Source organism: Erinaceus europaeus, chromosome 4 (assembly GCF_950295315.1).
Source record: "Erinaceus europaeus chromosome 4, mEriEur2.1, whole genome shotgun sequence".
Classification (NCBI taxonomy): domain Eukaryota; kingdom Metazoa; phylum Chordata; class Mammalia; order Eulipotyphla; family Erinaceidae; genus Erinaceus; species Erinaceus europaeus.
In genome coordinates, this window is record NC_080165.1 from 124,496,258 (window position 1) to 124,522,568 (window position 26,311).

The 26,311-nt window shown below is 38.7% G+C and overlaps 2 protein-coding genes and 1 long non-coding RNA gene across 11 annotated transcripts in view; 2 read left to right on the top strand and 1 right to left on the bottom strand.

The window, feature by feature from the left end:
• Nucleotides 1-8,302, top strand: part of MTCL3 (MTCL family member 3) — a 65,142-nt gene extending 56,840 nt beyond the window's left edge. For 3 of the 8 annotated variants that reach the window (XM_060190491.1, XM_060190492.1, XM_007538768.3), the window contains exons 6-7: nucleotides 5,390-6,565; nucleotides 8,061-8,302. In XM_060190491.1, the coding sequence (XP_060046474.1) occupies nucleotides 5,390-6,565; nucleotides 8,061-8,171 (1,287 nt within the window). In that variant the 3' untranslated portion in view covers nucleotides 8,172-8,302. Of the gene's footprint in view, nucleotides 1-5,389 lie in introns of all 8 variants that reach the window. The other 5 variants (XM_060190495.1, XR_009549588.1, XR_009549589.1 and 2 more) reach the window with 5 other exon arrangements.
• Nucleotides 8,210-26,311, top strand: part of KIAA0408 (KIAA0408 ortholog) — a 39,672-nt gene continuing 21,570 nt past the window's right edge. The window contains exon 1 of the mRNA XM_007538769.3: nucleotides 8,210-8,362. The gene's annotated coding sequence lies outside the window, so the exon portion shown is untranslated. The remainder of the gene's footprint in view (nucleotides 8,363-26,311) is intronic.
• LOC132538148 (uncharacterized) lies at nucleotides 18,025-26,300 on the bottom strand. Of its 2 annotated transcripts, none has more exons than XR_009549595.1 (3): nucleotides 26,143-26,300; nucleotides 25,361-25,434; nucleotides 18,025-19,151 (listed from the first exon to the last, which is right to left on the bottom strand). It is a non-coding gene; the product is annotated as an uncharacterized LOC132538148 (long non-coding RNA). The 2 variants fall into 2 exon arrangements; XR_009549594.1 differs by having other exon boundaries at nucleotides 25,361-25,451.

Genomic DNA, 26,311 nt, shown 5'->3' on the forward strand with positions numbered 1-26,311 from the left:
CCTTTTCCCCTCCCCTCCCCTTCTCCTCTCCTTCTTCTTTATGAGAGGGGAAGGGTAGATAGAGAGGGAGAAAGAAAGACACCTGCAGACTGCTTCACTGCTTGTGAAACAGTCCCCCCCAAGTTGGAATGCTGGGGGTCTTTAATTTATTCTTTATCTATCATTTAAAATGTACAGTTACTTTATCTCTGAGCACAGCAGTTTTGCATGACAACAAAACCCAGCAATTTTAAGGCCACATTGCATAGATGGAAATCTCAACCATATACCACTTTATGATAATTCACATATAATCTCTATGCCTCTGTTCCCTAGAATCTATAAACTAGAAACATAACGAAGAATTGTATAGATTTAATGAGTTAATATATACAATTGAGAGAGCTCAATTTAGCTTAAAATTTCTATTTAAGTGAAAGCCAAGGTCAGTCTACTTCCTTTTACCCAATATCACCTTTATGTTACTCTTGCTCATATGTCATTTATACCTTGTGGTGGATTCTTTAACATCCACAAAAAAGTAAATGAGAATTTTCTTTATATCTCACAGCATTTTAATTTCTCTTGCCTAATATCCACAGTAGAAAGTCAAAGTAAACATTTACAAATCAATTGCTACAAAGCAGTCACTTAAAATCTCTGATTCCAAATGGAGTCTATAATAAGTAGGTTGCAGAATAAGGCACACTGACAAGCAGATTTTTTGGCACTATGGAATTGTCACATTTGTATCTTAAATATTTCCTTTTAATCAGCTAAGTAGGTAGTATTCTCATTGAAAAAGTTCCTTTTTACATAAGACTTTGTTACATGTAATACATATTTCCAAGTCTTAACATATATTTTATGTTTTCATCCTTTTGTGTAGGAGAGTTTACATCACACACAAATCAGATGTCCTTCTCTGTTAGATTTGCTTAACATTGTCACTTTAAAGTGTTATTATTCTCCAGTCTCTGACATGTTTCATTTCTACTGTTAGTCTGTTAAAAGTAAGCTGTATCATAATGCCAATATTTGCACGTTTTTATACTAAAAGTAGAAGCTTTGCTTTGCAACTAAGGATTTCTTTTTAGTAATAGTCATTCTTACTCACTAAAACAACCTAACTCATGTAAAAGCACATCTTACTTGCATATTGTTGGGCACCACACATTTTTGTTTTTAATTGTTTTTATCTCTCTGTTAAGCAGAGCACTGCTCACCTCTGGTTATGCTCATCTCTGGGGATTGAATTTGGGAGCTTAGAGCTTCAGGCACAAAAGTCTTTTTTTTTTAAGTTTTATTTATTTAGTTAGCCAGTTAACTATTTTTTTCCCCTTTACTGGGTGGGGGTAATGATTTATAGTCAACAGTAAAATACAGTAGTTTGTACATGTGTAATATTTCTCAGTTTTCCACATAACAATTCACTCCCCCCCAGGTCCTCCTGCCATCATGTTCCAGAACCTGAACCCTTCCTCCCCCACCCCAGAGTCATACTTCGTTAAAATACAACAAACCCAGTTCAAATTCTGCTTTGTGTTTTCTTATTTTTCAACTTATTTGTATTATTATTACTATTATTATTAGGGACTTAGTAATGGTCAAAAAGATTGTGGGATAAGAGCAGTAGAATTCATACAGTTCCTACCACCAGAGTGTCATATCCCATCCCCTCCATTAGAAGTCTTCCTACTCTTCATCCCTGTGGGAGCATAGACCTAGGATCATTATGGGATGCAGAAGGTAGAAGGTCTGGCTACTGTAATTGCTTCTCCACTGGACATGGGCATTGACAGGTCAATCCATACCTCCAATCTGTCTTTCCCTTTCCCTAGTTGGGTAAAAAACAAAAGTTTTTTGTTTTTTTTTTTACTTAACCATTATGTCATTTTACTTGGCTTTTGTTTAAATTTCTCTCCTTTTTATTAGTTACTTAACAGACTTTGACTATATTTTGAATTTTCCGAGGTATAATTTTACAGTCATTCATGGTCAGTGTAATTCACCACATCTTGAATTCCTATTTCTTCACTCTTCTATTATCTGGCATTTAATCTTCCTGCTTCCTCCCTGAAATCTTTAACTGTTTCTTAACTGATTTCCTTTCCTTATTCTCCAATTATGGTTACCTTCAGGACTATAGCAATAGCTTTTACCTCTGCACATCCCATACTTGTGTTCCCCATACAGACATGAGCTTTCTGCAGGTTCAAAGATTATCTTATTTTTAATCTTGAGCCAAATGCAGAGAATAGGAGGCCTGTGTCCTGTTCTCCATTTCTTTATTTCCAATACTTTAGGCTATATTCCTTGAGAATCTCTAGAAGAAACTCATTATTATCCTCACCACCAGTGGTTGCTATTTTCTTGTTAGTTTGATTTCTTTGGTTTTTGTTTTTGCTTTTGTTTTAACCAAAATTCACCTCAAGCATAATGGATTCTATACTGGGTAAAGAACGAATTTGTGTCCCTATTTTTACAACAAGGGTACAAGAGTTTTCAGAAGTCACATGATCAGCTCAAATATATATAGATATTTAAAATATGTATTTTTAATTTGATAGGACAGAGGAATTGAGTGGTAAGGGAGATAGAGAGTTGAGAGAGACACACCTGCAGAACTGCTTCACCACTCATGAAGCTTCCCCCTTGCAGATGGGGACTGGCTCTTGATCCTGTTTTTTTTTTTTTAAATACTTTTATTTATTTATTTATTTATTTATTTATTTATTTATTTATTATTGGCTAGAGATAGAGAGAAATTGAGAAGGGAAGGGGAGGGTAGAGAGGGAGAGAGACAGACAACTGCAGCCTTATTTCACCACTTATGAAACTTTCTTCCTGCAGGGTCTTGAACGTAGGTCCTTGTGCATTGTGATGTGAGCACTTAACCAAGTGTGCCACCACCTGGCCTCCTGACCTTGGGTCTTTACACATGCTGACATGTGTGCTTAACCAGGTGCATCACCACCCAGCCCCCTTCAAAGTTCATATATAAAAGAAAATATTGGGAAATTGTCCTTGGACACAATATGCATTTTATATTAACTTTAAGAAAAATTGTTTCCACTTTTTTTTTTCTCTATTTGCACTTTTCAACTTCATGATCAGGTTTAAAGGGTGTCCTAAAAATATATAGTGTCTTATATAGGATCTATGCTATCATTATTTCACCAACTAGAACCAGCTCTATTCACTACAGATTGATAGGATAATTTATTTAAAACTTATGTGGGAGTTGTGTAATAACTAACCTGGAAGAGCAAACCACTTTACCATGAAAAAGGACACTGGTTTTAGTCCCCAGCATCACAGTACCACACATAGTAAGTGTTCTGGTCTTTCTCCTTATTTTTCTTTCTTTCTTTCTTTTTCTTTTTCCCATTTCTTTCTTGCTCTCTTTCTTTCTTTTATAAAAAGGAAACATTGTCAAAACCATAGAATAAGAAGGGTACAACTCCACACAGTTCCCACCACCAGAACTCCATATCCCATCCCCTCCTCTGATAGCTTTCCTATTCTTTATACCTCTGTCAGCATGGACTAAGGGACATTATGGGGTGCAGAAGGTGGAAGGGCTGGCTTCTGTAATTGCTACCCCACTGAACATGGGCATTGACAATTCAATCCATACTTCCAGCCTGTCTCTCTTTTTCCCTGGTGGGGCAAGGCTCTGGGGAAACAGGGCTCCAGGACACATTGGTGGGTTGTCTGTCCAGGAAGTCTGGCTGGCATCATGGTAGCATCTAGAACCTGGTGGCTGAAAAGAGAGTTAACATATAAAGCCAAACAAATTGTTTACTAATCATGAACCTAAATGCTGGAATAGTGCAGATGAAGAGTTGGTGGGTCTCTGTTTTGTAGATAGGTAGTATTTTAGTTATATTCCAGAGGGCTTGTGACTATACTAACCTTTATTTTTTTTCCTCGAGCCTGAAATCTGATATGCAGGTGGGTCCAAGTTATTGTCTGGGGAGATGATGTCATGGCTGGAAAAAGGACCAGAAAGCTGGATCAGGGAAGAGAGTAGCTAACTAATACAGGAAAGGTGTATAAATATTGTTGACTGTAAACCCCATCGATCTAATCTGGGGCCCAAATTCAGTTTAGGAGCCTATGTGACCTCGGCATCCCTGTAGATCTGAGGCTAAATTCTGTGGTCATGAGTAGGAATGTTCCAAGCTGCCCCAATTTCAGGACCCATCTTCCTCAGGTGGAACATAGAGTATATTGTTCAGCCTCCCTTCGGAGGATGGAACATTCTCTACCATTGTAGATCCAAGTCGAGGGTAAGGTCCTATTGGGGCCCACAGATCGGTCTATTGGGTTGTTTCTGATAGAGATGACTGGTAACATTGGGGAGAGGGATTTATTTGAGGTCTAGCCCCTCATGTCTGTTTGGGAATCTCAGGACTCCCCAACAAGGTCCCCAGCTGATGGGGTGGCCTAGAGGCCTGATAATGATTAAAGAGTGATTGTTAAAGCATGCCAGTCTCTTGCCCTTATTCAGCTTTTGTAGTCCTTGCTTTGAGAAGGTTAGCTTTGGAGTGAGTGAAGGAAGTATATATAATAGGAAGAAGGTGAGGAGGGTATCTAAGTCTAAGTAGACACTATTTCTCTCCCTGTTTTTTCTGTCTGTCAATCTTAAAAATAAATAAATAAACAAATGGTACACTAGGAAATCACACAAGTGCAAATGCTTAATATGGAAAGCAAGCAAACAAAAATGATATAGATGGAACACTTAGTTTGGACCTCTTTGGATGAGTCATTCAAATGCTGAGCTTCCTTTATAGTAAGGGTTTCTAAATACAGATTCCTCTTGAATAGAGATAGAAGACACATTACCCACTGTACAGTGGAATAATTATTAATTTAAGCTTTTTAAAAAAATTATATTTGTCTTTTGTCACTTGTTCACCATGTAGCCTTGAAGAAATTGCTGAGAATCATTAAACTGGACATTTTAGCATCTCCTCAAAAGTGTCCTCTGAACACTAAATTAGCTTACATGTGTAAAGAGCATAACAAGATCCAACAAGAGAGTAAAGGCTCAATAAGTAGTAGGGAGTGCATATTAATATGTTCCAGGGGATCAACTTCATATTTATTATATTCAGAATTTAGGCCATGTAAAAGCAAAACAAACAAAATAACATTGTTAAAATGATGACCAGCTATGTATAGTTACATCAGTTTTCTTTTTTTTCATATTCTCTTCTTTTTCATTCTCTAATATTATTTTAATCTTTAATTTGTCAAAGATATTTCAACGATTCTTTTCAAAACGTCTTAATTACAAAAAAATTATTTTCACAGGTATCCTGTTTAGGTTGTTTGTTTGATAGGCATTTAGGAAAAAAAAATGATCTCTTGCCCTCTTCCTCTCTTTTCCCCAAATGAGGAGGACAATGAAGATCTGAAATGCCAGCTGCAGTTCGTTAAAGAAGAAGCTGCTTTGATGAGAAAGAAAATGGCAAAGATTGACAAAGAAAAGGACAGATTCGAACACGAGCTCCAAAAGTACAGGTCCTTTTATGGAGACCTAGACAGTCCTCTGCCCAAAGGAGAAGCGGGAGGACCTCCCAGCACAAGAGAGGCTGAGCTCAAGCTACGCCTGAGGCTTGTGGAGGAAGAAGCCAATATCTTGGGCAGGAAAATTGTGGAGCTGGAGGTGGAGAACAGAGGTCTAAAAGCGGAACTGGACGACCTAAGAGGTGATGACTTCAATGGTTCTGCCAACCCCCTCATGAGAGAGCAGAGCGAATCCCTGTCCGAGCTGCGGCAGCACCTGCAGCTGGTGGAAGACGAGACCGAGCTGCTGCGGCGGAACGTGGCCGACCTGGAGGAGCAGAACAAGCGCATCACAGCGGAGCTCAACAAGTACAAATACAAGTCCAGCAGCCACGACAGTGCGCGGCACCATGACAATGCCAAGACCGAGGCCTTGCAGGAGGAGCTGAAGGCCGCGCGCCTGCAGATCAACGAGCTCAGCGGCAAGGTCATGCAGCTGCAGTACGAGAACCGGGTGCTGATGTCCAACATGCAGCGCTATGATCTGGCCTCTCACCTGGGCATCCGAGGCAGCCCCCGTGACAGCGATGCCGAGAGCGATGCGGGGAAAAAGGAGAGCGATGATGACTCCAGACCACCGCACCGCAAGCGGGAAGGGCCCATCGGAGGCGAGAGCGACTCCGAGGAGGTGCGCAACATCCGCTGCCTCACACCCACCCGCTCCTTCTACCCCACGCCTGGACCCTGGCCCAAGAGCTTCACCGACCGGCAGCAAATGAAAGACATCCGCTCAGAGGCTGAGCGCCTGGGCAAGACCATCGACCGACTGATCGCAGACACGAGCACTATCATCACCGAGGCGCGCATCTACGTGGCCAATGGAGACCTCTTCGGACTGATGGACGACGAGGACGACGGCAGCCGCATCCGTGAGCATGAGCTGCTCTACCGAATCAACGCGCAGATGAAGGCTTTCCGCAAGGAGCTGCAGACCTTCATCGACCGCCTCGAGGTGCCCAAGACCGCGGACGATCGCGGTGCGGAGGAGCCCATATCCGTGAGTCAGGTACAGTTCTGCCTATTGCGAGCCACGGCGATGGCGAGGCTGGCCCGTGGAGCTGCGGTCCCCAGTGGGGCATCTCCGCACACCGAACTCCACGCCCCGCTTTAGGGAAGTCCCAGCTTAGAACCTCAGCTGAGTTTGGAAGTTCCCCTGCACACTTCTTTCTTTTTTTTTTTTTTTCCACATTCTCTTCTTTCAGGCCTGAGGTGTTTTTTTTTTTTTTGTAACTTGATCCCTTGACCTCTCCTTGAACTCTTTTCCCTTCTGTTTTGTTTAGAAGGGAAATTTTACTTACCTTACCTGTTTTGTTTTGTTTTGTTTCAAGATGAAAGGCTCTTTAAGATTGAATGTGATTATTTCAAGGTCAGCATTATTATTATTATTATTATTATTATACTGATTCTAATAGATCGAGCTGAAAGATCCTGAGTAGGAATATTCAGCTTTTGATGTGCCATTCTCAAGCTAATATTCAAATTAAATTTAAAATGGAATATTTTAATAGTTACTAACAAGCCAGGCTTAATGCATAACTACTGATAAATATATAAATCAATCAGTAGTAAAGAGAGACAGTACTATATCTAGAGCTGGACTGAAAGGAACAAGTGGAGGCTCTTTTAACACAAGTCAAAGGAATGTGAAACTTAGTTATAGAGAAAAATCACTGGAACCTCTCCAGAATCTCAGGACTGGAGAAAGATCGTTGCACTTATCTCTAAGACAGTACTAATTGAGGGACAAAAAAAGTAGTAATGACTATTCTGGAACAGGGAAAACCAGCATTTTCCTTCATCCTAATTTGTAGAGGCACACCTGATGAATTGGACTGAGCTGCTCTAGCCAGGTATGGAGGCTACTTAAAGACATTCAGTGCATTTTGTCAAAGTTTTAACCTCATGACAGACAATTGATCAGACACAAACAGGCAATGCTACCTCCTGTGGCAAGCCTGATGTCCTGTATCCATTGGAGAATACACGGAAGTACCACAGCATGCATGGCTTTAAAGATACGCAAGAGGTTTACATTGAACAATCCTTTTATACACAGACGCATGACATTTCAGTTAACTGCCTGTAGTCACAAGTAGAAAAAACTTGCAGCCCTAGTGCTTATTTATCTTGCATGTTGCTTTGCTTTGCTATGAAAAAGGAGGAAAAAAGTTTTATGATAAAACTTGTTGGATTTTGAAATGATAAAGTGTGGTGTTTTTTTTTTTCTATTTACTATAGCATATAATTGGTTTTTAGTTTCCTTGTTGCAGATTTTCTTAAAGTACTCTAAGCATGTGTTTTTTCAGTCATTCCCTTAAAAATAATAGAAATCAGAGTGAGAGAAAGCTCTGTTTATAATAACTGGCTTTCAGAATTTGTAAATAATGGCATTAAGGGGAGGAGGATTCATCTTTATTTGACGTTGAATGAATACTTAGGTTATTTGATATAAAATTATTATTAATTAATTCTTTTCTTTGTCTTTGCATTTACCTTCCCAGATGTTCCAGCCTATCATTTTACTTATTCTCATTCTTGTATTATTTTCATCACTTTCTTACACAACAATATTTAAACTTGTCTTCCTTTTTACACTGTTTTTTGTACTGTAAATCTTTCATCATTTACCATTCATTGTAGCATTTTCAGTTTGTTTATTTTGTTCACCCTTCAAGACAAGAAGTAAAAGAAGTATAATTTCTGTAGTAACCAAAGCTATAAAAACACTGAAGACTGCTTATTTCTTTAAAAAGACACATCTTATCCCTACTAAATAAGGAGCTCTTGCACTAAAATATCCCAGGTAAGGAAACAAGTGTAAATTTTTGTGTGTAAATCATCTCAGTTTTTTTCTTTCATATCTTGATTTATACTTCTATTAAGAAATAATTGGCAAAATGACTGTTAAAGTTAAGTGTATCAATTACTATCAGCAGTTGACAGCTTTGATATTTCCGCATTTAAACCTTCAAAAGTTGATTACATTGCAAGTAAAGCCTAACAGAATATGAAGTGCCTTTACTAGATTGCTGCAGGCTAACAGGACTGTCCACAAAACTTTGGTGACCCCACCATGGGCGGGGGGGAGTTTGCTTCACAAGTGCTGACACAGGTCTGCAGGTATTTCTCTATCTCTTCTCCTCCATTCTCGATTTCTCTCTGCCCTATCAAGTATAATAGAAAGAAACAGAAAGAAAAAAAAATTTTTTTTTTGGTGAGCAAATAACATGTGTACACTGTGAATACTAAGTCTGTTATCAGAGATGTGATGTTTTATCTAATTGTGTACTCGGAAGCATCAGACAGGGTAATCTAGGACTTATTAGTTCATTGAAGAAATAATCATCCCCATGTTACTACATTTGACCAGCTCCCAAATAAATCCACCATTTTTGCAGTCACCTTAGATTGTTGGAGCCATATGTTGCTAATTAAGTTTATTGCGTGGAAGCCCTGTTCTCTATAACAGTTTGCCGTAGACCTGCCTCTAGGATAGAAAAGAGATTTAATCTATGAAATATCTTGAGTAGAGAAAATATATTTGGTCTCTAGGTTTTATTAAATCTAAATCCAAAGCAAGTAGTGTAGTTGCAGTAAGAGATGCTGTCTAGATATAAACATATTTTGGTGAACTGGGCATTCTTACTTACTCTCTTACCTAAAGTGGCCTAGATAGGTCCTATATCCGCATAAGGCCTGTTGTGTCCATCTCATTAGTAGTGTTTTCAAAGGGATTCTGGATATTCACTACCTTGTGTGACTTAATAAAATGAGTTTATCATTTTAATGTTTTGTATCATAAGAGTAATGAAGTACTAGCATCTAGATCAGTGATTCCCAGCCTTACCTACAGAATAAAATTCTTGGAATGCTTTTAGAACAAAGACCCCACAGAAATTGAAACTTAATGTATGCACCCAAGCATTTACATTGTAAAACTTCCTAGATACACTGCTTAAGATGTGTAATTATTCAAAATATATATATACACAAACTACTGTATTTTACCATATACTGTATACCACTGATTCCCCAATAAAGAAAAAAAATAGTAAATATATATATATATATATATATATATATATGTTCACAGCCTATACCAAGATTTCAGTAAACTATGTGATGCATCTTCACAGAATCATCAGTTTAAAGTCTATTTTAAAGTATACTTTAAATTTTCAACCTTTCTCATTGCTTATCTATCTAAGTATTTTCTAAAACATTTCTACCTTTCTCAGACCACCTCCATCAGAAAACTTCTAATGACCAGCAGTACTATGATGACAGTATCAGACAGACTCCTTTTATTAATAATCTTGAAGCCAACAAAATTGGAAGACAAATAAGAATAATGTCTGGCGACCAAGATGAATATTGTGTGTTCATCTGTGGCCATGCAAATAACTGGGCAGTCACAATGAGTTAAAGCCTGAAGATAATCTCTCCCCACCATCTTTACTCCACAACTTTGTCACTATATAGTTATCTCTGCCACAAAGCTTCCCTATATTTATCCAGAGTGAGGATAGAGTATCCCACAAATACACCAGTATTGATGGACGCTGAGTGACTATCTACCAAACCAAGATGGGAAATAACATATTCAAAATATAGGAGAATGGAACAAAAAAGATAGCATGAGATTCCTTTGTCTAGTAAATACTTATAAGCTGTATTACATATAGAGAGAAAGCGTGACTCAGTTCCTACTCTTTTGGGGGCTGTCCATCATTTGCTTGAATAAGACAGATGTGTAAACAGCTAACTCTAGCTTGTAGTTTTATTGAAATGTCAAGAAAAGTTTGTGGTTGTAATTGATGTTTATTTGACTGTGATTGCCTGTTAGATTTCTTGATTAAGTCACACACCCCAGACAGTCTTGAATGGAACAATACTATATATATGCAAGTGTCATACATGTATGTAAATGATATCCTGTGACCTACATAAGAAAAGAGAGGCTAACCAAGATACAAGTTTCATCTTCAGATTTCTTATTAGGAATTAAAGTCCTCCTTACAGTTTAAATTTTATCCATAAACTTCAAAGGCATTTATTTTCCTGAAGAACTTCAGTGAATCAATTTCAGGGCCTCCACATATAAAACTCCTATAATATTTGGGAGGAGAAATTAGCTGAAGCAGGATTTCATTGCTATTCACAGATTCTGGGGGATTTGGAATGTCTTTAACTGGCAACACTAATATACAGTTGAAGTACAGGGATTTCAGTTTCTAACTGTGTGCTACACATTGCAGAACAACTCCTCAGTTGTGCCTGCAATTCTATGTCATTTTGTTATACAAATGAGGGATGTGTTTAGAGTCAGTTAATTCATTCCTCCCTCTTTCAGTCAGGGGACTTCCAGGTACCAGTGGTTGGGAGAGAATTCTCAGCAGACTGTCAACAAGAGCAAAGTGACTTTTCCCTTTCTCTTTTCTAGAATGTCTTTCTGTGGACCAAGGCCTACAGTGAATCTGCCACTTAGACCACAGGTCACAGACCGTAGACTGGGAGGTGGTGGTGGGGAGTTAAAATAGATGGTACAACAAACCTCAGAAAGAGTACCTAATCTCTCCCTCGCCTCTCCTTGATCCTATTACTTGCATACATTTTGCTATATAAATCTAGTTCTAAAAGAGAAGCAATACCCGGGCTTCTTTGTTCATCATGGCAACAAAATCCCCTAATTACTAATGCCAAGGATATTTTATTTGTCTCTTTGACAATGTGCTATTTAAGCATCACACTGAAAATAAATTCAAACAGACAAATCTTACTATAGAAAGTTCCTTTGCATGTACATACTTGGTTGTAAGGAGTGTCTTTGGTAATTCACCTAGATTTAGGGAAAGTAAAAGAATTCAGTTGGATATTTTAAAGCATAGCTGAAATGGATTAATAAAGAAAAATCAGTGCTGAGCTTGGAATGTGTATTGGCTTGAATTTTCTAACGTTCACTTCAATTTCTGTGGTAGAATGGGATATGGTTTTATTTAAGCAGCTGCCAGTGAAGTGCAGAATGTCAATTTGGGATCTAAGCCTTAACTTTAAATACTTGTGCAATGTTTTCTCAAAGAACAACAGCTTAGTTTCATATTGTAGATCCATGCTTAGGGTTAGATGTTCTAATTATGTGTAAGAACTTAAAAGAAGGTGGACTAGGATAATATTGGAAATTGAGAAATGTTGCCTATTTATTAAACTATTGTATTTTGGTACAGTTCAAAAATAGCTTAAATTCTGATTATAAACCAGTCAGGTCTAATGAAAAATAGTTTGACAAGAGGTTTGTAATTCTGATCCATCCTTTTGTAAGTGAAATGATTGCATACACAGTTTGATACATACAGTAATGCATCAGAGGGAGAGTCATACACAATTTAAAAAATATTATTGTGCCTTGAACATGGCAGAAGAATGTTTGTTGTTTTAATAATAAATGTAACATTATTGTTAAGTATTCTAACCAGTGCTTTTTATATTGACCAGTTGGGGTGGGAGGTAGTAGTCTTTTTAAAACTAATTTTACTGCTCTCTTTCCCTCTGGAGTCTACACACCTTTAAAGTGTATTTTCCTCTCTTTTCTATTCCAGCTTTCAAGAAATGCTTGTCTCCTTGGGGGGGGGGGGCTTTATTTGGGAAATGCTGATTTACAGGACTGTCCTGTCACAGCTATTCAGTCGTATGTCCCCATGATGAGTGTCAGTACACCAATTTGTCATTTTTCTTCACCACATGGCATTAGGACCCTACCTATCTTCAATTCCTTCTTGCCCTCTCTCCTCCCTTTAGAGTCTTTGGATCTGATGTAATAGGGCATAGTTAAACCAGTTTCACACTGTGTTTTCCTTTTCTTTAGCTTCTGACTTTTTCACTTGGCAGAATTCTTTCAAGTTTCATCCAAGTCGTAGCAAAAAAAAAAAAAATCATTATTCTTACAGCTGCATAATATTCCAGTATGTATATACCATGATTTCCTTAACCCACTTATTTAACTTTGAACATTTTGGAATAACCCTTAATGTTGACCATTCTGAAAATTTGTGCAGTCATAGAATCTCTAAAGGTCCCTTCTGTTTAACGCAGTAAGTAATTTTTTTTATTGATTTAATAATGATCGACAAGACCATAGGACAAGAAGTGTACAATTCCACAAAGTTCCCACCACCAGAGTTCTGCATCCCATCCCCTCTATTGGAAGGTTTCCTATTCTTTAGCCCTTTGGGTGCAAGGACTCATGATCATTATGGAGTGCAGAAGGTTTAATCCATTTAAGTTCTCTATATTTCCTGTGAGCTTTCACAGCTTTAAAATAACTGTCCTGATGTGGATAATTATTTAGACACTTCCAGGAACAGCTACAAAGTAGAATACTATTATAACCTCACTTGATTAAAGAACAGAGCAGGGGGCCAGGTGGTGGCACACCTGGTTAAGTGCACACATCACAGTGCGTAAGAACCCAGGATCAAGCCCCTGATCCCCACCTGCAGGGGGAAGGTACACAAGTGGTAGAGCAGGGCTGCAGGTGTTTCTCTGTCTCTCTCCCTCTCTACCTCCCCCATCCCCTCTCACTTTCTCTCTGTCTCTGTCCAATAATAAATTAAAATAATTTTTAAAAAGAATAGAGCAGTAACACTTTAGAAATAAGGAAAAACCTCAGGAACCTCTGCCTTCACTACCTACTACTTAAGCAAACTGTGCTGTCCTAAAAATTCTGATGTTTAATAAACACAAATGTATTGTTATGTTCTGATTATTATTTAATGTCATTATTTTAACTGCAAAAAAATTATAGTTGCATAAAATTTTCTGTAGTTAGTTTCCAAAGCTGATATAACCCAATATCTGCAAATTATGTTTTATGAATCATTAAGATTTTCTGGCATAAGAATATATCTGGGCGCTGGGCGGTATCACAGCGGGTTAAGTACAAATGGTGGGAAGCTCAAGGACAGATATGAGGATCCCTGTTCGAGCCCTGGCTCCCCACACGTGGCGCGGTGGGGGGGGGGGACTCCTTTCACAAATAGTGAGGCAGGTCTTGATTTCTTTCTGTTCTATCCAACAATAACAACAACAATAAGCAACAAAGGGGGGAAAATGGCCTTCAGGAGCAGTAGATTCATAATGTAGGCACCGAGCCCCAGAAATTACCCTGGAGGCAAGAAAGAAAAATTAAAAAAAAAAAAAAGGAATAAGGGGGGAGTCGGGCGGTAACACAGCGAGTTAAGCGCAGGTGGCCCAAAGTGCAAGGACCTGCATAAGGATCCGGGTTCGAGTCCCCGGCTCCCCACCTGCAGGGGAGTCGCTTCACAGGCGGTGAAGCAGGTCTGCAGGTGTCTATCTTTCTCTCCCCCTCTGTCTTCCCCTCCTCTCTACATTTCTCTCTGTCATATCCAACAACGAAGACATCAATAACTACAACAATAAAACAAGGGCAACAAAAGGGAATAAATAAATATAAAAAAATTTTTTTAAAGGAATAAGGGAGTCGGGCAGTAGCACAGCGGGTTAAGAGCACATGGTGCAAAGCACAAGAACCTGTGTAAGGATCCTGGTTCGAGCCCTCGACTCTCCACCTGCAAGGGAGTCACTTCACAAGCGGTGAAGCAGGTCTTCAGGTATCTTTCTCTCCTCCTCCCTGTCCTCCCCTTTTCTCTCCATTTCTCTCTGTCCTATCCAACAACGACATAAAAAACAACAACAATAATAACTTCAACAATAAAACAAGGGCAACAAAAGGGAATAAATAAATAAATAAATAAATAAATATTTTAAAAGGAATAAATCTAATTAATGGTTTGCAGAGATTCAACCTTTTTGGATATGTTCATGCAACTTCATTGACTTGTATTATATTTCCTTGCATGTTATTTAAAGTTCCAAACTTAGATCATGACATTTAGCTATTGTTTTGATTTTTTTCTTTAAGTTAATCCCTTAAATGACATTTATAGATATAAAACATACTTTTTCTTGCATTTAAGATATAAAAACAGGTGGTTTGATTGTTTCTACCTGGCTCCAAAATAAATACTAAGTAAAAAGTTAGCTTGTAGCTAACTTTCAGAAAAGTTGAAAAAATGACTCATTTCACAAAATGTCAAACCACCCTGTAGATTCAGGAATGGTGTGACTTCTTAACTATTTCAAACATTTTAATATCTTGCATATTGCAGACACAGGACTCTGGAAATTACTGATAGTGTAATTTGCATGTTTGAGTGTTTCTAGTCAAAATGCTTATGTAATCTAGATATATTGACAAACAAGATGTGTAAATGTTTATCAGTGGGTTACAAGCAATATTTTTTTAATTTTTTATATTTATTTATTTATTCCATTTTGTTGCCCTTGTTTTATTGTTGTAGTTATTATTGTTGTTACTGATGTCGTCATTGTTGGATAGGACAGAGAGAAATGGAGAGAGGAGGGGAAAACGGGGAGAGAAAGACAGATACCTGCAGACCTGCTTCACTGTCTGTGAAGTGACTCCCCTGCAGGTGGGAATATTTGTTTTTCTTTGAGATTGTCTGTCTGGATGAACCTTCAAAGTCAGCACAGTTATTTGAAAAGCTCTTACCTTTGTCTATGTGTGTCAAAGTTAAAGCGAGTGTGAAGGGTAGAGAAAAGTTCATCATTTATTTCAGATGATCGAGTAAGGGAAGAGAATTTAAGGATTTAAAAATATGTATCTTCAAGAGTCTTTTGTTTCTGTGAAAGAAAATTCAGCATCCAGTTTACAATTATTTTATAATGAGCATGTGATATTTTTGCACCATCCATGTCCTTCCTCCTATGTCTTACAGAGTTCCATCCTGCTTCTTTGCCTCCTTCTGTTCTTCCTTCCTGCCTTATTCTCTTCTTCCTTTCCATGACAGAGATTGAACCCCAGGTTTTACACATTCACATACTCAGTATGTGAATGTGTAAAACCTAATCCAATTTATTTTTACTCTATATTTTTATGAGAGGGAGGAGAGGGAAAAGGAATTAGAGAAGTTATGCCAGCAATCCATCATCCAGAGAGTTCTGTCCATGGTACTCTCATGTCATGCCAGCGATGGAACCAGACACCTCGTATATGAAAGGCATGCACTCTATGTGCTAAAAAAATAAAACGAAACAAAACAACAACAACAAAAAAAACCCTCCATACCCCCTGGTCTTTTAAAACAGATATCGTATATGTTGGCTTAGACCAGTAATTTAGAACTTTAAGAAAGTGGCTGACTTGTCAGTTGAGCAAAATTATTCTGGGTTTTAGTTTCCTCGTCAGAAACTAAATGCCTGTGACTGCAAGGAAGGAAATTCGTATCTGCTGATACTAGGGCCATCAGAAGGAGGACCTTAGAAGAGGCTGCTTCTGTCACATATTTCTCATCTTACAGAGAAATTCGTATCACCCGCCCAAGCTGGTTTCCGCCCAGGAAGATCTACCTGCGAACAAGCCCTGGCCCTCTCAACTTAACATTGAAAATGGATTCCAGAAGAATTTAAAGACGGATGCTGTCTTTGTTGATCTCACAGCAGCCCATGACACAGTCTGGCACAGTGGTCTCCTAGTCAAGATCTCAAGATGCCTGCCTCCATGGGTGGCCAACACTATATCGTTTCTTCTCCAAAACAGAAGATTCCGGGTGCATCTGGGTGACAAGTCTAGCAGATGGAGACTTGTCTCAAGTGGCCTCCCCCAGGGCTCTGTTCTGGCTCCTATGCTATTCAATATTTACATCAATGACCTCCCAGAAACTTCCTCAAGGAAGTTCATCTACGCCGATGACATCTGCTGTGCAACTCAGGCATCCAAGTTCAACATCCTCGAGGAAACACTCACGAAAGACATGTCTCTGATATCTGATTACTGTAAAAAATGGCGACTAATCCCTAGCACTGCAAAAACGGTATCATCTGTTTTCTATCTACACCATGCCTCGGCCTCGCGTGAGCTTAATGTGCAGCTTGGCGATACGAGAATCCGGCATGAAGCCCAGCCAGTCTATCTTGGCATTACTCTCGATCGCACTCTGTCATTTCACGAACATCTCATAAAAACTGCAGCAAAGGTGGGCGCGAGGAATAACATCATTGCAAGACTGGCCAGCTCCTCATGGGGCGCGAGCGCTTCCACACTACGATCATCCTCTCTGGCATTATGCTATTCCACTGCAGAATACTGTGCCCCAGTATGGTTCCGTAGCCCCCATGTCCACTTGGTCGATTCCAAATTATATTCCTCCATGAGGATCATTTCTGGAACCATCCGTTCCACCCCGGTTCCATGGCTGCCAGTTCTTAGCAACATCGCCCTGCCAGATATTCGTCGGGATGCGGCATCATCTAAGTTCATTTCCCGCGTCTATGCTCGACCGGACCTGCCAATATACACGGATATCTTCGCTCACCCTGTCCAACGCTTGACGTCTCGTCACCCAATCTGGTCCCCTACGCCTACACTGAACTTCTCTGTTCCAGACTCTTGGAAACAGAGCTGGCAGTCAGCTGGGGTCAAGAACAAACACCTCATCACAGACCCCTGCAAGCGTCAACCCGGCTTTGACCTAGCACGTTATGACTGGGCCCTCCTCAATAGCTATCGAATAGGCCATGGCCGGTGTGCCGCTATGTTCCATCGCTGGGGAGCCAGAGACGACCCGAACTGCCCCTGCGGCTACAGACAGACTATGACCCACATAGTCAACGACTGCCACCTCTCCAGATTCAAAGGAGGTCTCGAAACTTTACATCAGGCTCAACCTGACGCTGTTGACTGGCTACGGAAGAAGGGCAAACGCTAGAAGAAGAAGAAGCATTCCTTTAAGTGCTTAAACAGTAGAAGGAAGGAAAGTGGGGATTTTTTCTAACATTTGTTCCTATTTAGGAAGAGAAAGTTTTGTCTCCAGTCAAAATTATCACTTTAAAGGGATTGTAATTTACTCAGAAGTAACTATTTTGTTTAAAAATATTTTTATTTGTAGAAGAAAAAGTAGACCGATCCAAAGTATCAGAGAAACTTAAACTAATTGGAGAAGAGTGAGGTTCTGTGTGCACAACCCCATACACTGAAGGAAGCTTTGATGCTGTGATCTATTTATCTGTCATTAAAAAAAAAATGAAGTTATAAGAAGTGAACTGAGGGTCTGGGGAAATAGAATAATAGGTATGCAAAGAACCTTTGATGCTTGAGGCACCAAAAGTCCCAGGCTAAATCCTCTGTATCGCCATATGCTAAAGCTGAGCAGTGCTCTGGGAGAAAGAGAAAAAGAAAAACGTTAAGCTGCAGACTATATCACCAGCAACATCAAACAACTACCTATATCATACAGATCAAGTATAGCTTTTTGGGGGGATATACTAAGTACCTGCTGTTTTCTTCTTGCATTTTAGTATCTCTCACTCCTCAGGATGCCACCATTTTGTCACTCTTTGTTAGCATCGCCTTTTTCTTTTTTTAAATTTTTTTTAAATATTTATTTTCCCTTTTGTTGCCCTTGTTTAACATTGTTGGGGTTATTGATGTCGTGGTTGTTGGATAGGACAGAGAGAAATGGAGAGGTGGGGAGAAAGATAGACACCTACAGACCTGCTTCACTGCTTGTGAAGTGACTTCCCTGCAGGTGGGGAGCGGGGGACTTGAACCGGGATCCTTGGGCTGGTCCTTGCGCTTTGCGCCACTTGCGCTTAACCCACTGTGCCACTGCCCAACTCCCGAACATCACCTTTTTCTTTCAAGTTATTTGAGATGCTCACAGGTAAACCACCCACCAAGGTTTTATGCCTATGAGGCCGTTGTGTAGGTCTGTCAGATTCTGTGGTCCTCTGGTCATTTTGCTCCTAGGACCAGAGTGAAATATGACTTTAGATCTCCATAGCTGTACCCTTATCTCCAGTCTGGTCAATAATTGTTTCCTCTGTCAAAGACAATTTAATAGACATTTACCAAGAATGAAACAGTATCACCTAGTGATAATGAATCTAGAATTTCTGATAGACCGTAAAGGTAGGTAAGCAGCTTTCTGTGGGAGTGGATGTATGACTAACTCCTGTGCCCTTCAAATTAAACTTGATAAATGACATATTTTTATTATTATTGATTTAATAATGAGTGACAAGACAAGGACTGGAGGGGTAGGTGACAGACAGCTTAAGCATTGTTTTATTGCTCTGAGTTCTTAAGTAGCACAAAGTGACTCGGGGTGGCCCTCTTGTGGCAGATAGGCATTCTTTTTCTTTTTCTTTTTTCTTTTTTTTTTTTTTTTGTAAAAAGGAAACATTGACAAAACCATAGGATGAGAGGGTTACAACTTCACAAAATTCCCACCACCAGATCTTCATATCCCATCCCTTCCCCTGATAGTTTTCCTATTCTTTATCCCTCTGGGAGTATGGACACAGGGTTATTGTGGGATGCAGAAGGTGGAAGTTTTGGCTTCTTTAGTTGCTTCCACTCTGAACATGGGCCTTGACTGATTGATCCATACTCCCAGCCTAGTAGGGTGGGGCTCTGGGGCAGCGGAGCTCCAGGACACATTGGTGGAGTTGTCTGTCCAGAGAAGTATGGTCAGCATCATGCTAACATCTGGAACCTGGTGACTGAAAAGAGAGTTAACATACAAAGCCAAACAAATTGTTGAACAATCATGGACCTAAAGGCTGAAATAGTGCAGATGAAGAGTTGGGGGGTCCTCCATTTTGTAGATAGCTAGTAGGCATATTTTAGTTATATTCCAAAGGGCCTATGACGATACTAATTTTTTTTTTTTACCTGAGCTTAAAATCAAATATGCAGGTGGATCCAAGTTATTGTCTGGGGAGATGATGTCATGGCTAGAAAAAGGACCGGAAAGCTGGACCAGCGAAGAGTAGCTCACTAATACGGGAAAGGTGTATAAACATTGTTGACTGTAAATCCCATCAATTTGATGTGATCTGGGGACCATATTCAGCTTAGGAGCCTATGTGATCTATGCATCCCTGTAGATCTGAGCTCACATTTTGTGGTCATAAGTAGGAACATTCCAATATCGACCCATCTTCCTCAGGTGTAGCATAAAGTATATTGTGCAGCCTTCCTTCGGAGGATGGAACATTCTCTATTGTTGTTGATCCAAGTTGAGGGCAAGGACCTATGGGGAGCCCACACAGGGGCCTATTGTGTTGTTCTTGGTAGAGATGACTGGTAACAATGGAGAGAGGGATTTATTTGAGGTTTAGGCCCCAGATAGGCATTCTTAAGAACCAGATTTCTAGAAAGGTCCCTTTATTATTTAGACTTTGTTGTCAACAAGATCTTAGAAATAATATGTGATCCTGAAAACAAATTTGAAAACTGTAAGGTCATACTTTTACCTTTAAATAACCTATACTTCTAACAAGATTTTTTTTCATCATGACTTAAAAATAGTAGGTTTTTAATTGTTTCTTTTTAATATTTATGTTATCTGGAAATGCCTCTACATAAGCCCCGTGGCAGATCTGCCTGGCTAAAATATCTTTTGACATGTTACCAGCCCTCAGAATAGAAGAGAGAGCCAGCATCGCATGATTCTAGGAGGAAAACTTCCAGAAATGGGAAAATAGCACATTAACTGAAAGTCAACAATCTAAATATGTAACTTCCAGGGATAGCAAATATTTCAAGTGTGACTGTCATAATTTTATAATCCAAAACAGAGTTTTACAGTTAACATGACTTTATTTCTTTTACTAATAAAGGTCTAAATTCAAGCATTCTAGTACGCAACAGAGGACTTAATTTGTCAGAATCATGTATGGAACCTTATAAAAATTAACTTAAAAACCCAAATTTCATCATTGGGTGATATGATTCAGAAAGTCTATGGAAAACTTCCAGTTTTTTTTTAATCAAATAGTTTCTTTTTTAAAAATATTTATTTTATTTATTTTTTTTAATATTTATTTTATTTATTTATTCCCTTTTGTTGCCCTTGTTGTTTTATTGTTGTAGTTATTATTGTTGTTGTCGTTGTTGGATAGGACAGAGAGAAATGGAGAAAGGAGGAGAAGACAGAGAGGAGGAGAGAAAGATAGACACCTGCAGACCTGCTTCACGGCCTGTGAAGCGACTCCCCTGCAGGTGGGGAGCCGGGGTTCGAACCGGGATCCTTATGCCGGTCCTTGTGCTTTACGCCACCTGCGCTTAACCCTCTGCGCTACAGCCCGACTCCCAAACTTCCAGTTTTAATAACTTTTAAGTAAGAGTTTCAGTGATTGCAGTGAACAACTGGGGTTAGTAACATTAAGCTCTGTTCCCTGGACACAGCTACACCAAGTTGTGGGAACTAGTTAGGAGAATTAATCACTCCATGCTGATTTAAACACTTCTTTCAGGGCAGTGAACTAATCAAAAATTGGCTGCCATGCTGTTGATTCTATTTCAAGGTTGACTGACATTTCTTATTTAGGGTTAACAAGCAAAATCCATATTCTTATAGTTTGTGTTTTTCCAGTACAAAAAAAAAAGTATTTTGTGTTATATCAGTACCTAAAGTCTGATACTACACCAGGTGAAGTTCAGTGCTCACAAATATTTGTCAAATGGCATGCTGATTGGAGTGTCCAAGGCTTCTCTTTCAGAATGAAAGATGCTTTTTAAGATTCAAGGAAATTCTTAATAATTAAATCATGTGCTTTTTTCAAAGTGCTGTAAGAACTGCAAAGGCAGATATGCTATATGGGAGTGTTATTTAAAATATATCCCTGGGAGTCGAGCAGTAGCGCAGTGGGTTTTAAGCGCAGGTGGCGCAAGGCACAAGGACCAGTGTAAGGATCCCAGTTCGAGCCCCTGGCTCCACACCTGCAGGGGAGTCGCTTCACAAGTGGTGAAGTAGGTCTGCAGGTATCTATCTTTCTCTTCCCCTTCTCTCTCCATTTCTCTCTGTCCTATCCAACAATGACGACATCAATAACTACAATAAAACAACAAGGGCAACAAAAGGGAATAAACAAATATTTTAGATATTTATATTATATTATATATATATATATATATATATATATATATATATATATCCCCGAGTAGCTTCTAAATCGTAATATGCAGAAGAATGAGTTAAGTTTTCCAAAAGCACCCCATTGCCTGTTTTTATCTCCTTTTCAGTAAAGCCAGAAATAAAATATCCCATTTTCTGGTAAATATGTTTAGGGAATAAAGAAAGAACACAATGAAAAGCTCCACACACAAGAAGTCAGAACTGCACAGGTGAGGGCAGTGGGTAGATGGCATAATAGTTAATGCAAAGAGACTCATGCCTGAGGCTCTGAAATTCCAAGTTCAATCCCCTGTACCAACATCAGTCATAGCTGAGTATTGCTCTGGTTAAAAGAAAAACAATGAAACAAAACAAACAGAAAAAAAAAAAAAAGAACTACAGTTGGAAGTATCATAGCATAAAGAGATATAATAATTAATTGCTTTATGATATATTAAGACTATCATTCAGGCAGCAAATTGTAAATTGTGTGTTGACATGCTAACAGTATAGTTGCTGCATTCCCAGCTTTTCTTAACTGCTAAGTAAAATTCTTTTATGTTTGACCCATAACTTTTTTTTTTTTTTTTGCTGGGGCTCGCACCTGGAGGCTATTTTTCCCTTTTTGTTACCTTTGTTTTTTATTATTATTGGATAGGACAGAGAGAAATCGAGAGAGGAGGGGAAGACAGAGATGAGGAGAGAAAGACACCTGCAGACCTGCTTCACCGCCTATGAAGGGACCCCCCCCCCCGTAGGTGGGGAACTGGGGGCTCGAAGTGGGACCTTACGCCAGTCCGCCAGTCCTTGCGTACTTAACCCACTGCGCTACTGCCCAGCCCCTGACCCTCTATTTATATTAATTGAGGACACAAAACCTCACTGAGTATTTACCAAGATAAAAAATTTTCAATCACTTTCTTTAGGGGCTGGGTGGTGGCACACCTGGTTGAGTGCACATGGTGCAATGCTTAAGGACACGGGTTCAAGCCCCGGGTCCCCACCTGCAGGAGGAAAGCTTTGCGAGTAGTAAATCAGTGCTGCAGGTCTCTCTCTCTCTCTCTCTCTCCTCCCTCCCTCCCTATCACCCCATTCCCTCTCAATTTCTGTCTGTCTCTATCTAATAAATACATAAAAATAATCTAAGAAATATTTGCTATATGACTCCTATTTGCTTATAGTATTAATCCTGAGTTGAACTTGGAAGAAATCTGAATTTAAACATTGACAAAGTCAAAAATCAATATGTCATTCCCCCAAACTCTTTTGCTTAAATTCCTTGGAATTTTAAACCTCAAGGCACTCCATAAGTAATGAGAAGACCCAGCTTGGGCTCTATTCCTGGCATTACTGGTAAGTGGCATTGTGACCTCCAGCAGATGACTTAATGTCAGGACCTTTCTCCTCAGCTGTAAAATGAGAAGGCTGGATAGATGATTTCAGAGGTTCTTCCTAGCTCTAAAATTCTACAAGTCTGGAAGCACATGCTAGTGACATTTATATACTCAGTATTCCTGTCTCAGATTTTCCCCAAAAAAATTATTTTTAGTTTGTGACCTAATGACGTTACTCATATAGAGATTATCCTGGTCCTATGACTTAGTGCTAATATTTCCAAATTATTATGCACTAGACATTTACAGACATTTATTTACATATTTGTCATACATTGAAATATGATTAGTACGTCATCAAATGTGAATACCCTGAGAATAATATTATGGGTCAATTTAATATTTGAAGATTTAAATTTTAAAAGCAAAGTGAATTACTCACAAGCCATATTTTTTCCATGAAGAATTTAGTTATTGTGTCACCTGCTTGAAAATGTCAGAGACTTCAAGTTGTCTGAATATCACTGTAGGCCTAGTGTACCAACACCAGTCTTTCAGGTACCAGGTACTTTATGGAGAAAATGTTTAGAACTGTTCTTAAAACAAAGCTTTCTTAAAACAAAAATTTAATAGCAGCTCTGCTTTATTTTTTTTCCCTTTGTTATTATCTGATTGTTTTGAGTATAAAACACAGAGTGAAAATTTTAATCATCATATGAGAAATATCCAACAAAAAGAGTTGGCAAATTAATATTAATAAAAAGAGTGTTTGACTTGGAGTAAGGGTATTCTCAAAGTTTTATTTTTTTGTTCTATATGTTATTTAGTGTTAGAACAAACACACATACACTTTTGGTTTTAATTTCCAATTTTTATTCTATTTGTAGATTGAAATTTTACCATAACAAGAAGATGAGATGAAGCATGTACTGGTACATGCATTTAAAAAAACATTAAAATAGGGATTATTGCATAATAAATAATATGAAGCATATCCCAACATGATTTTTTTTGTGTTAGTCATATATTATCTGAATTGTGATAGAATTTAGAAAACAGACTTAATTCGATAATTTGATTTGCAAAGAGCTCAGGGAATGAATGAGATGGAGAGCAGGGAGAGCAATGTTATTAAATAATTCTGTAAAGAAGTTATCGATCAACTCCTTAATCCTGCCTGGGTTGTCTCTTTTGTCCTCATAAGGATGAAAATAGAAACTAGGAATTTTCTCTTGTGTGTTTGGTACTGTATTTCTTCATGCTCTGAAAACACATCATAAAGTGTGATCATATCTTTAAAAAAAAAAGTTTAAACAGACAAGATATCATAGAATTGAAACCTTGATCCCTGTGACAGAATTCCTGAATTACTTTGGGCAACTTCATGTCTGCAAACCTCAGCAAATACTTTACCTTTCTGGACTATGTTTTTTCTGATTATATATTGACTTTTTTTTTTTAAGATTGATTAGTTTCTTCTCATAAAAGAGAACAGAGCGCTTCTCAGCTTTAACATACAGTGGTACCAGGAATTGAACCTAAGTTCTCTGTATAAAAGGCATGCAGTTCTGATATGTTACAGTTGACACCGCCTCCCTGGTACTATAAATAATAGTGAATAATGAAATTGGGGAAACATAACGGCTCATCTAGATAGTGTGTTTTTCTGCAATGTTTGACCCACATTTTTGTCTGGTCACCCTGACACTGGAGGAAACTTCTATGTGATAGTGTTTTCATCCTCTTTCTTCCTACCCAAGATTTTTTGTGTCAGAGCAGTGAATCTCTGGCAACAGCAATAGGTAGATTAGATTAGATTAATAGCTGGATGGGAACTAAAAACGATATAGTTGAAAAAATTAGCAGAGTCTTGAAGAGAACTGTCCATCCATGAATAATCACTTTTATTACTGTCATTTTTATTGTTATAACTTTTGACATTGTGGTAGCAGGTTGTTGAAACACTGATTTTTTTCTTAATTGGGGGATTAATGGTTTACCGCCGACAGTAAAATACAATAGTTTATACATGCATAACATTTCCCAGTTTTCCACATAGCAATTCAACCCCCACCAGGTCCTCCTCTGCCATCATGTCCCAGGGCCTGAACTCTCTCCTCCATCCCTGCGGGAGTCTTTTACTTTGGTGCAATACAAAAACACTGTGATTTCATTCATTTCTTATGCATACTAAAGTCTTACTATGTGCCAGATTACTAATATTAGGCTATTAAGCTCCCTGTGAATTATTTTTCTGGAAGCATGAAAAATATTTAAATATGCATTGCTTTTAAAAACCACAAAGAAAATTATTCTGATTTAGGCATAAGGCCTTATTATTTAAACTTTGATCCAGCTTATTTGTTACACTAGACACCGAGTTACTCTAATACTTGCTTTAGCCTACAATTATCAGATGTATTTAAGTGTAAACCCAACCAGAGTGTTACAGGAGAGAGGAAGTCTTACCAGTTTCCGGGATAAGCTGAATTCTTCATGAGTCAAGTAGGAGCTTCTTTGTAGACTTGGTTTACTTTGTATTCCTGTTTGGATTGTAGTACTCCTCAGTTGAAAGCAAACATTTGAGTATATTATTGGGTTCGTTTTCCCCTCCCATAGTGGCTTTTTTTCATGAGTTTTAATTTTTTTATTCCCTTTTGTTGCCCTTGTTGGTTTATTGTAGTTATTATTGTTGTTATTGATGTCATCTGCAGGTGTCTATCTTTCTCTCCCCCTTTCTGTTTTCCCCTCCTCTCTTCCATTATATATATTTATACCCTTTTGTTGCCCTTGTAGTTATTATTATTGTTATTGATGTCATTGTCGGATAGGACAGAGAAATGGAGAGAGGAGGGAAAAACAGAAAGGGGGAGAGAAAGATAGACACCTGCAGACCTGCTTCACCGCCTGTGACGTGACTCCCCTCCAGGTGGAGAGCCGGGGGCTCGAACCGGAATCCTTGAGCTGGTCCTTGCACTTTGTGCCACCTGCACTTAACCGACTGCGCTACTGCCCAACTCCCGAGTTCTAATTTCTTTTAATGAAAGGTTATCACCAGCTATGAAATTAATATATGCATGATTTCTTTTTTGATTTAAATAATTTCAATATATTTTCACAAATTGTTGGAGATTATACGTATATAAACTTGCTGGGCATATGCTACCACACCTGAATCCCAACTTTTAAAATCACTGAAGTGTCCCAACCCTTGAGGAAGATAGAGAGGCATTTGAGGGGATCGTTCTTACCTATATAAGAACGGAGCTGACATTTCCAAATAACAGAAATCTAAAATTGGTCATTGTCATTGTGTGATATTCACACCAGCTCTTTTGGCATGTTTGAAAATGCTGTGCTCCATTATAAAAGCTAAAAATGTCCTGGACCTGGAGTTGTTTACCCAGAGTAAGAACTGCT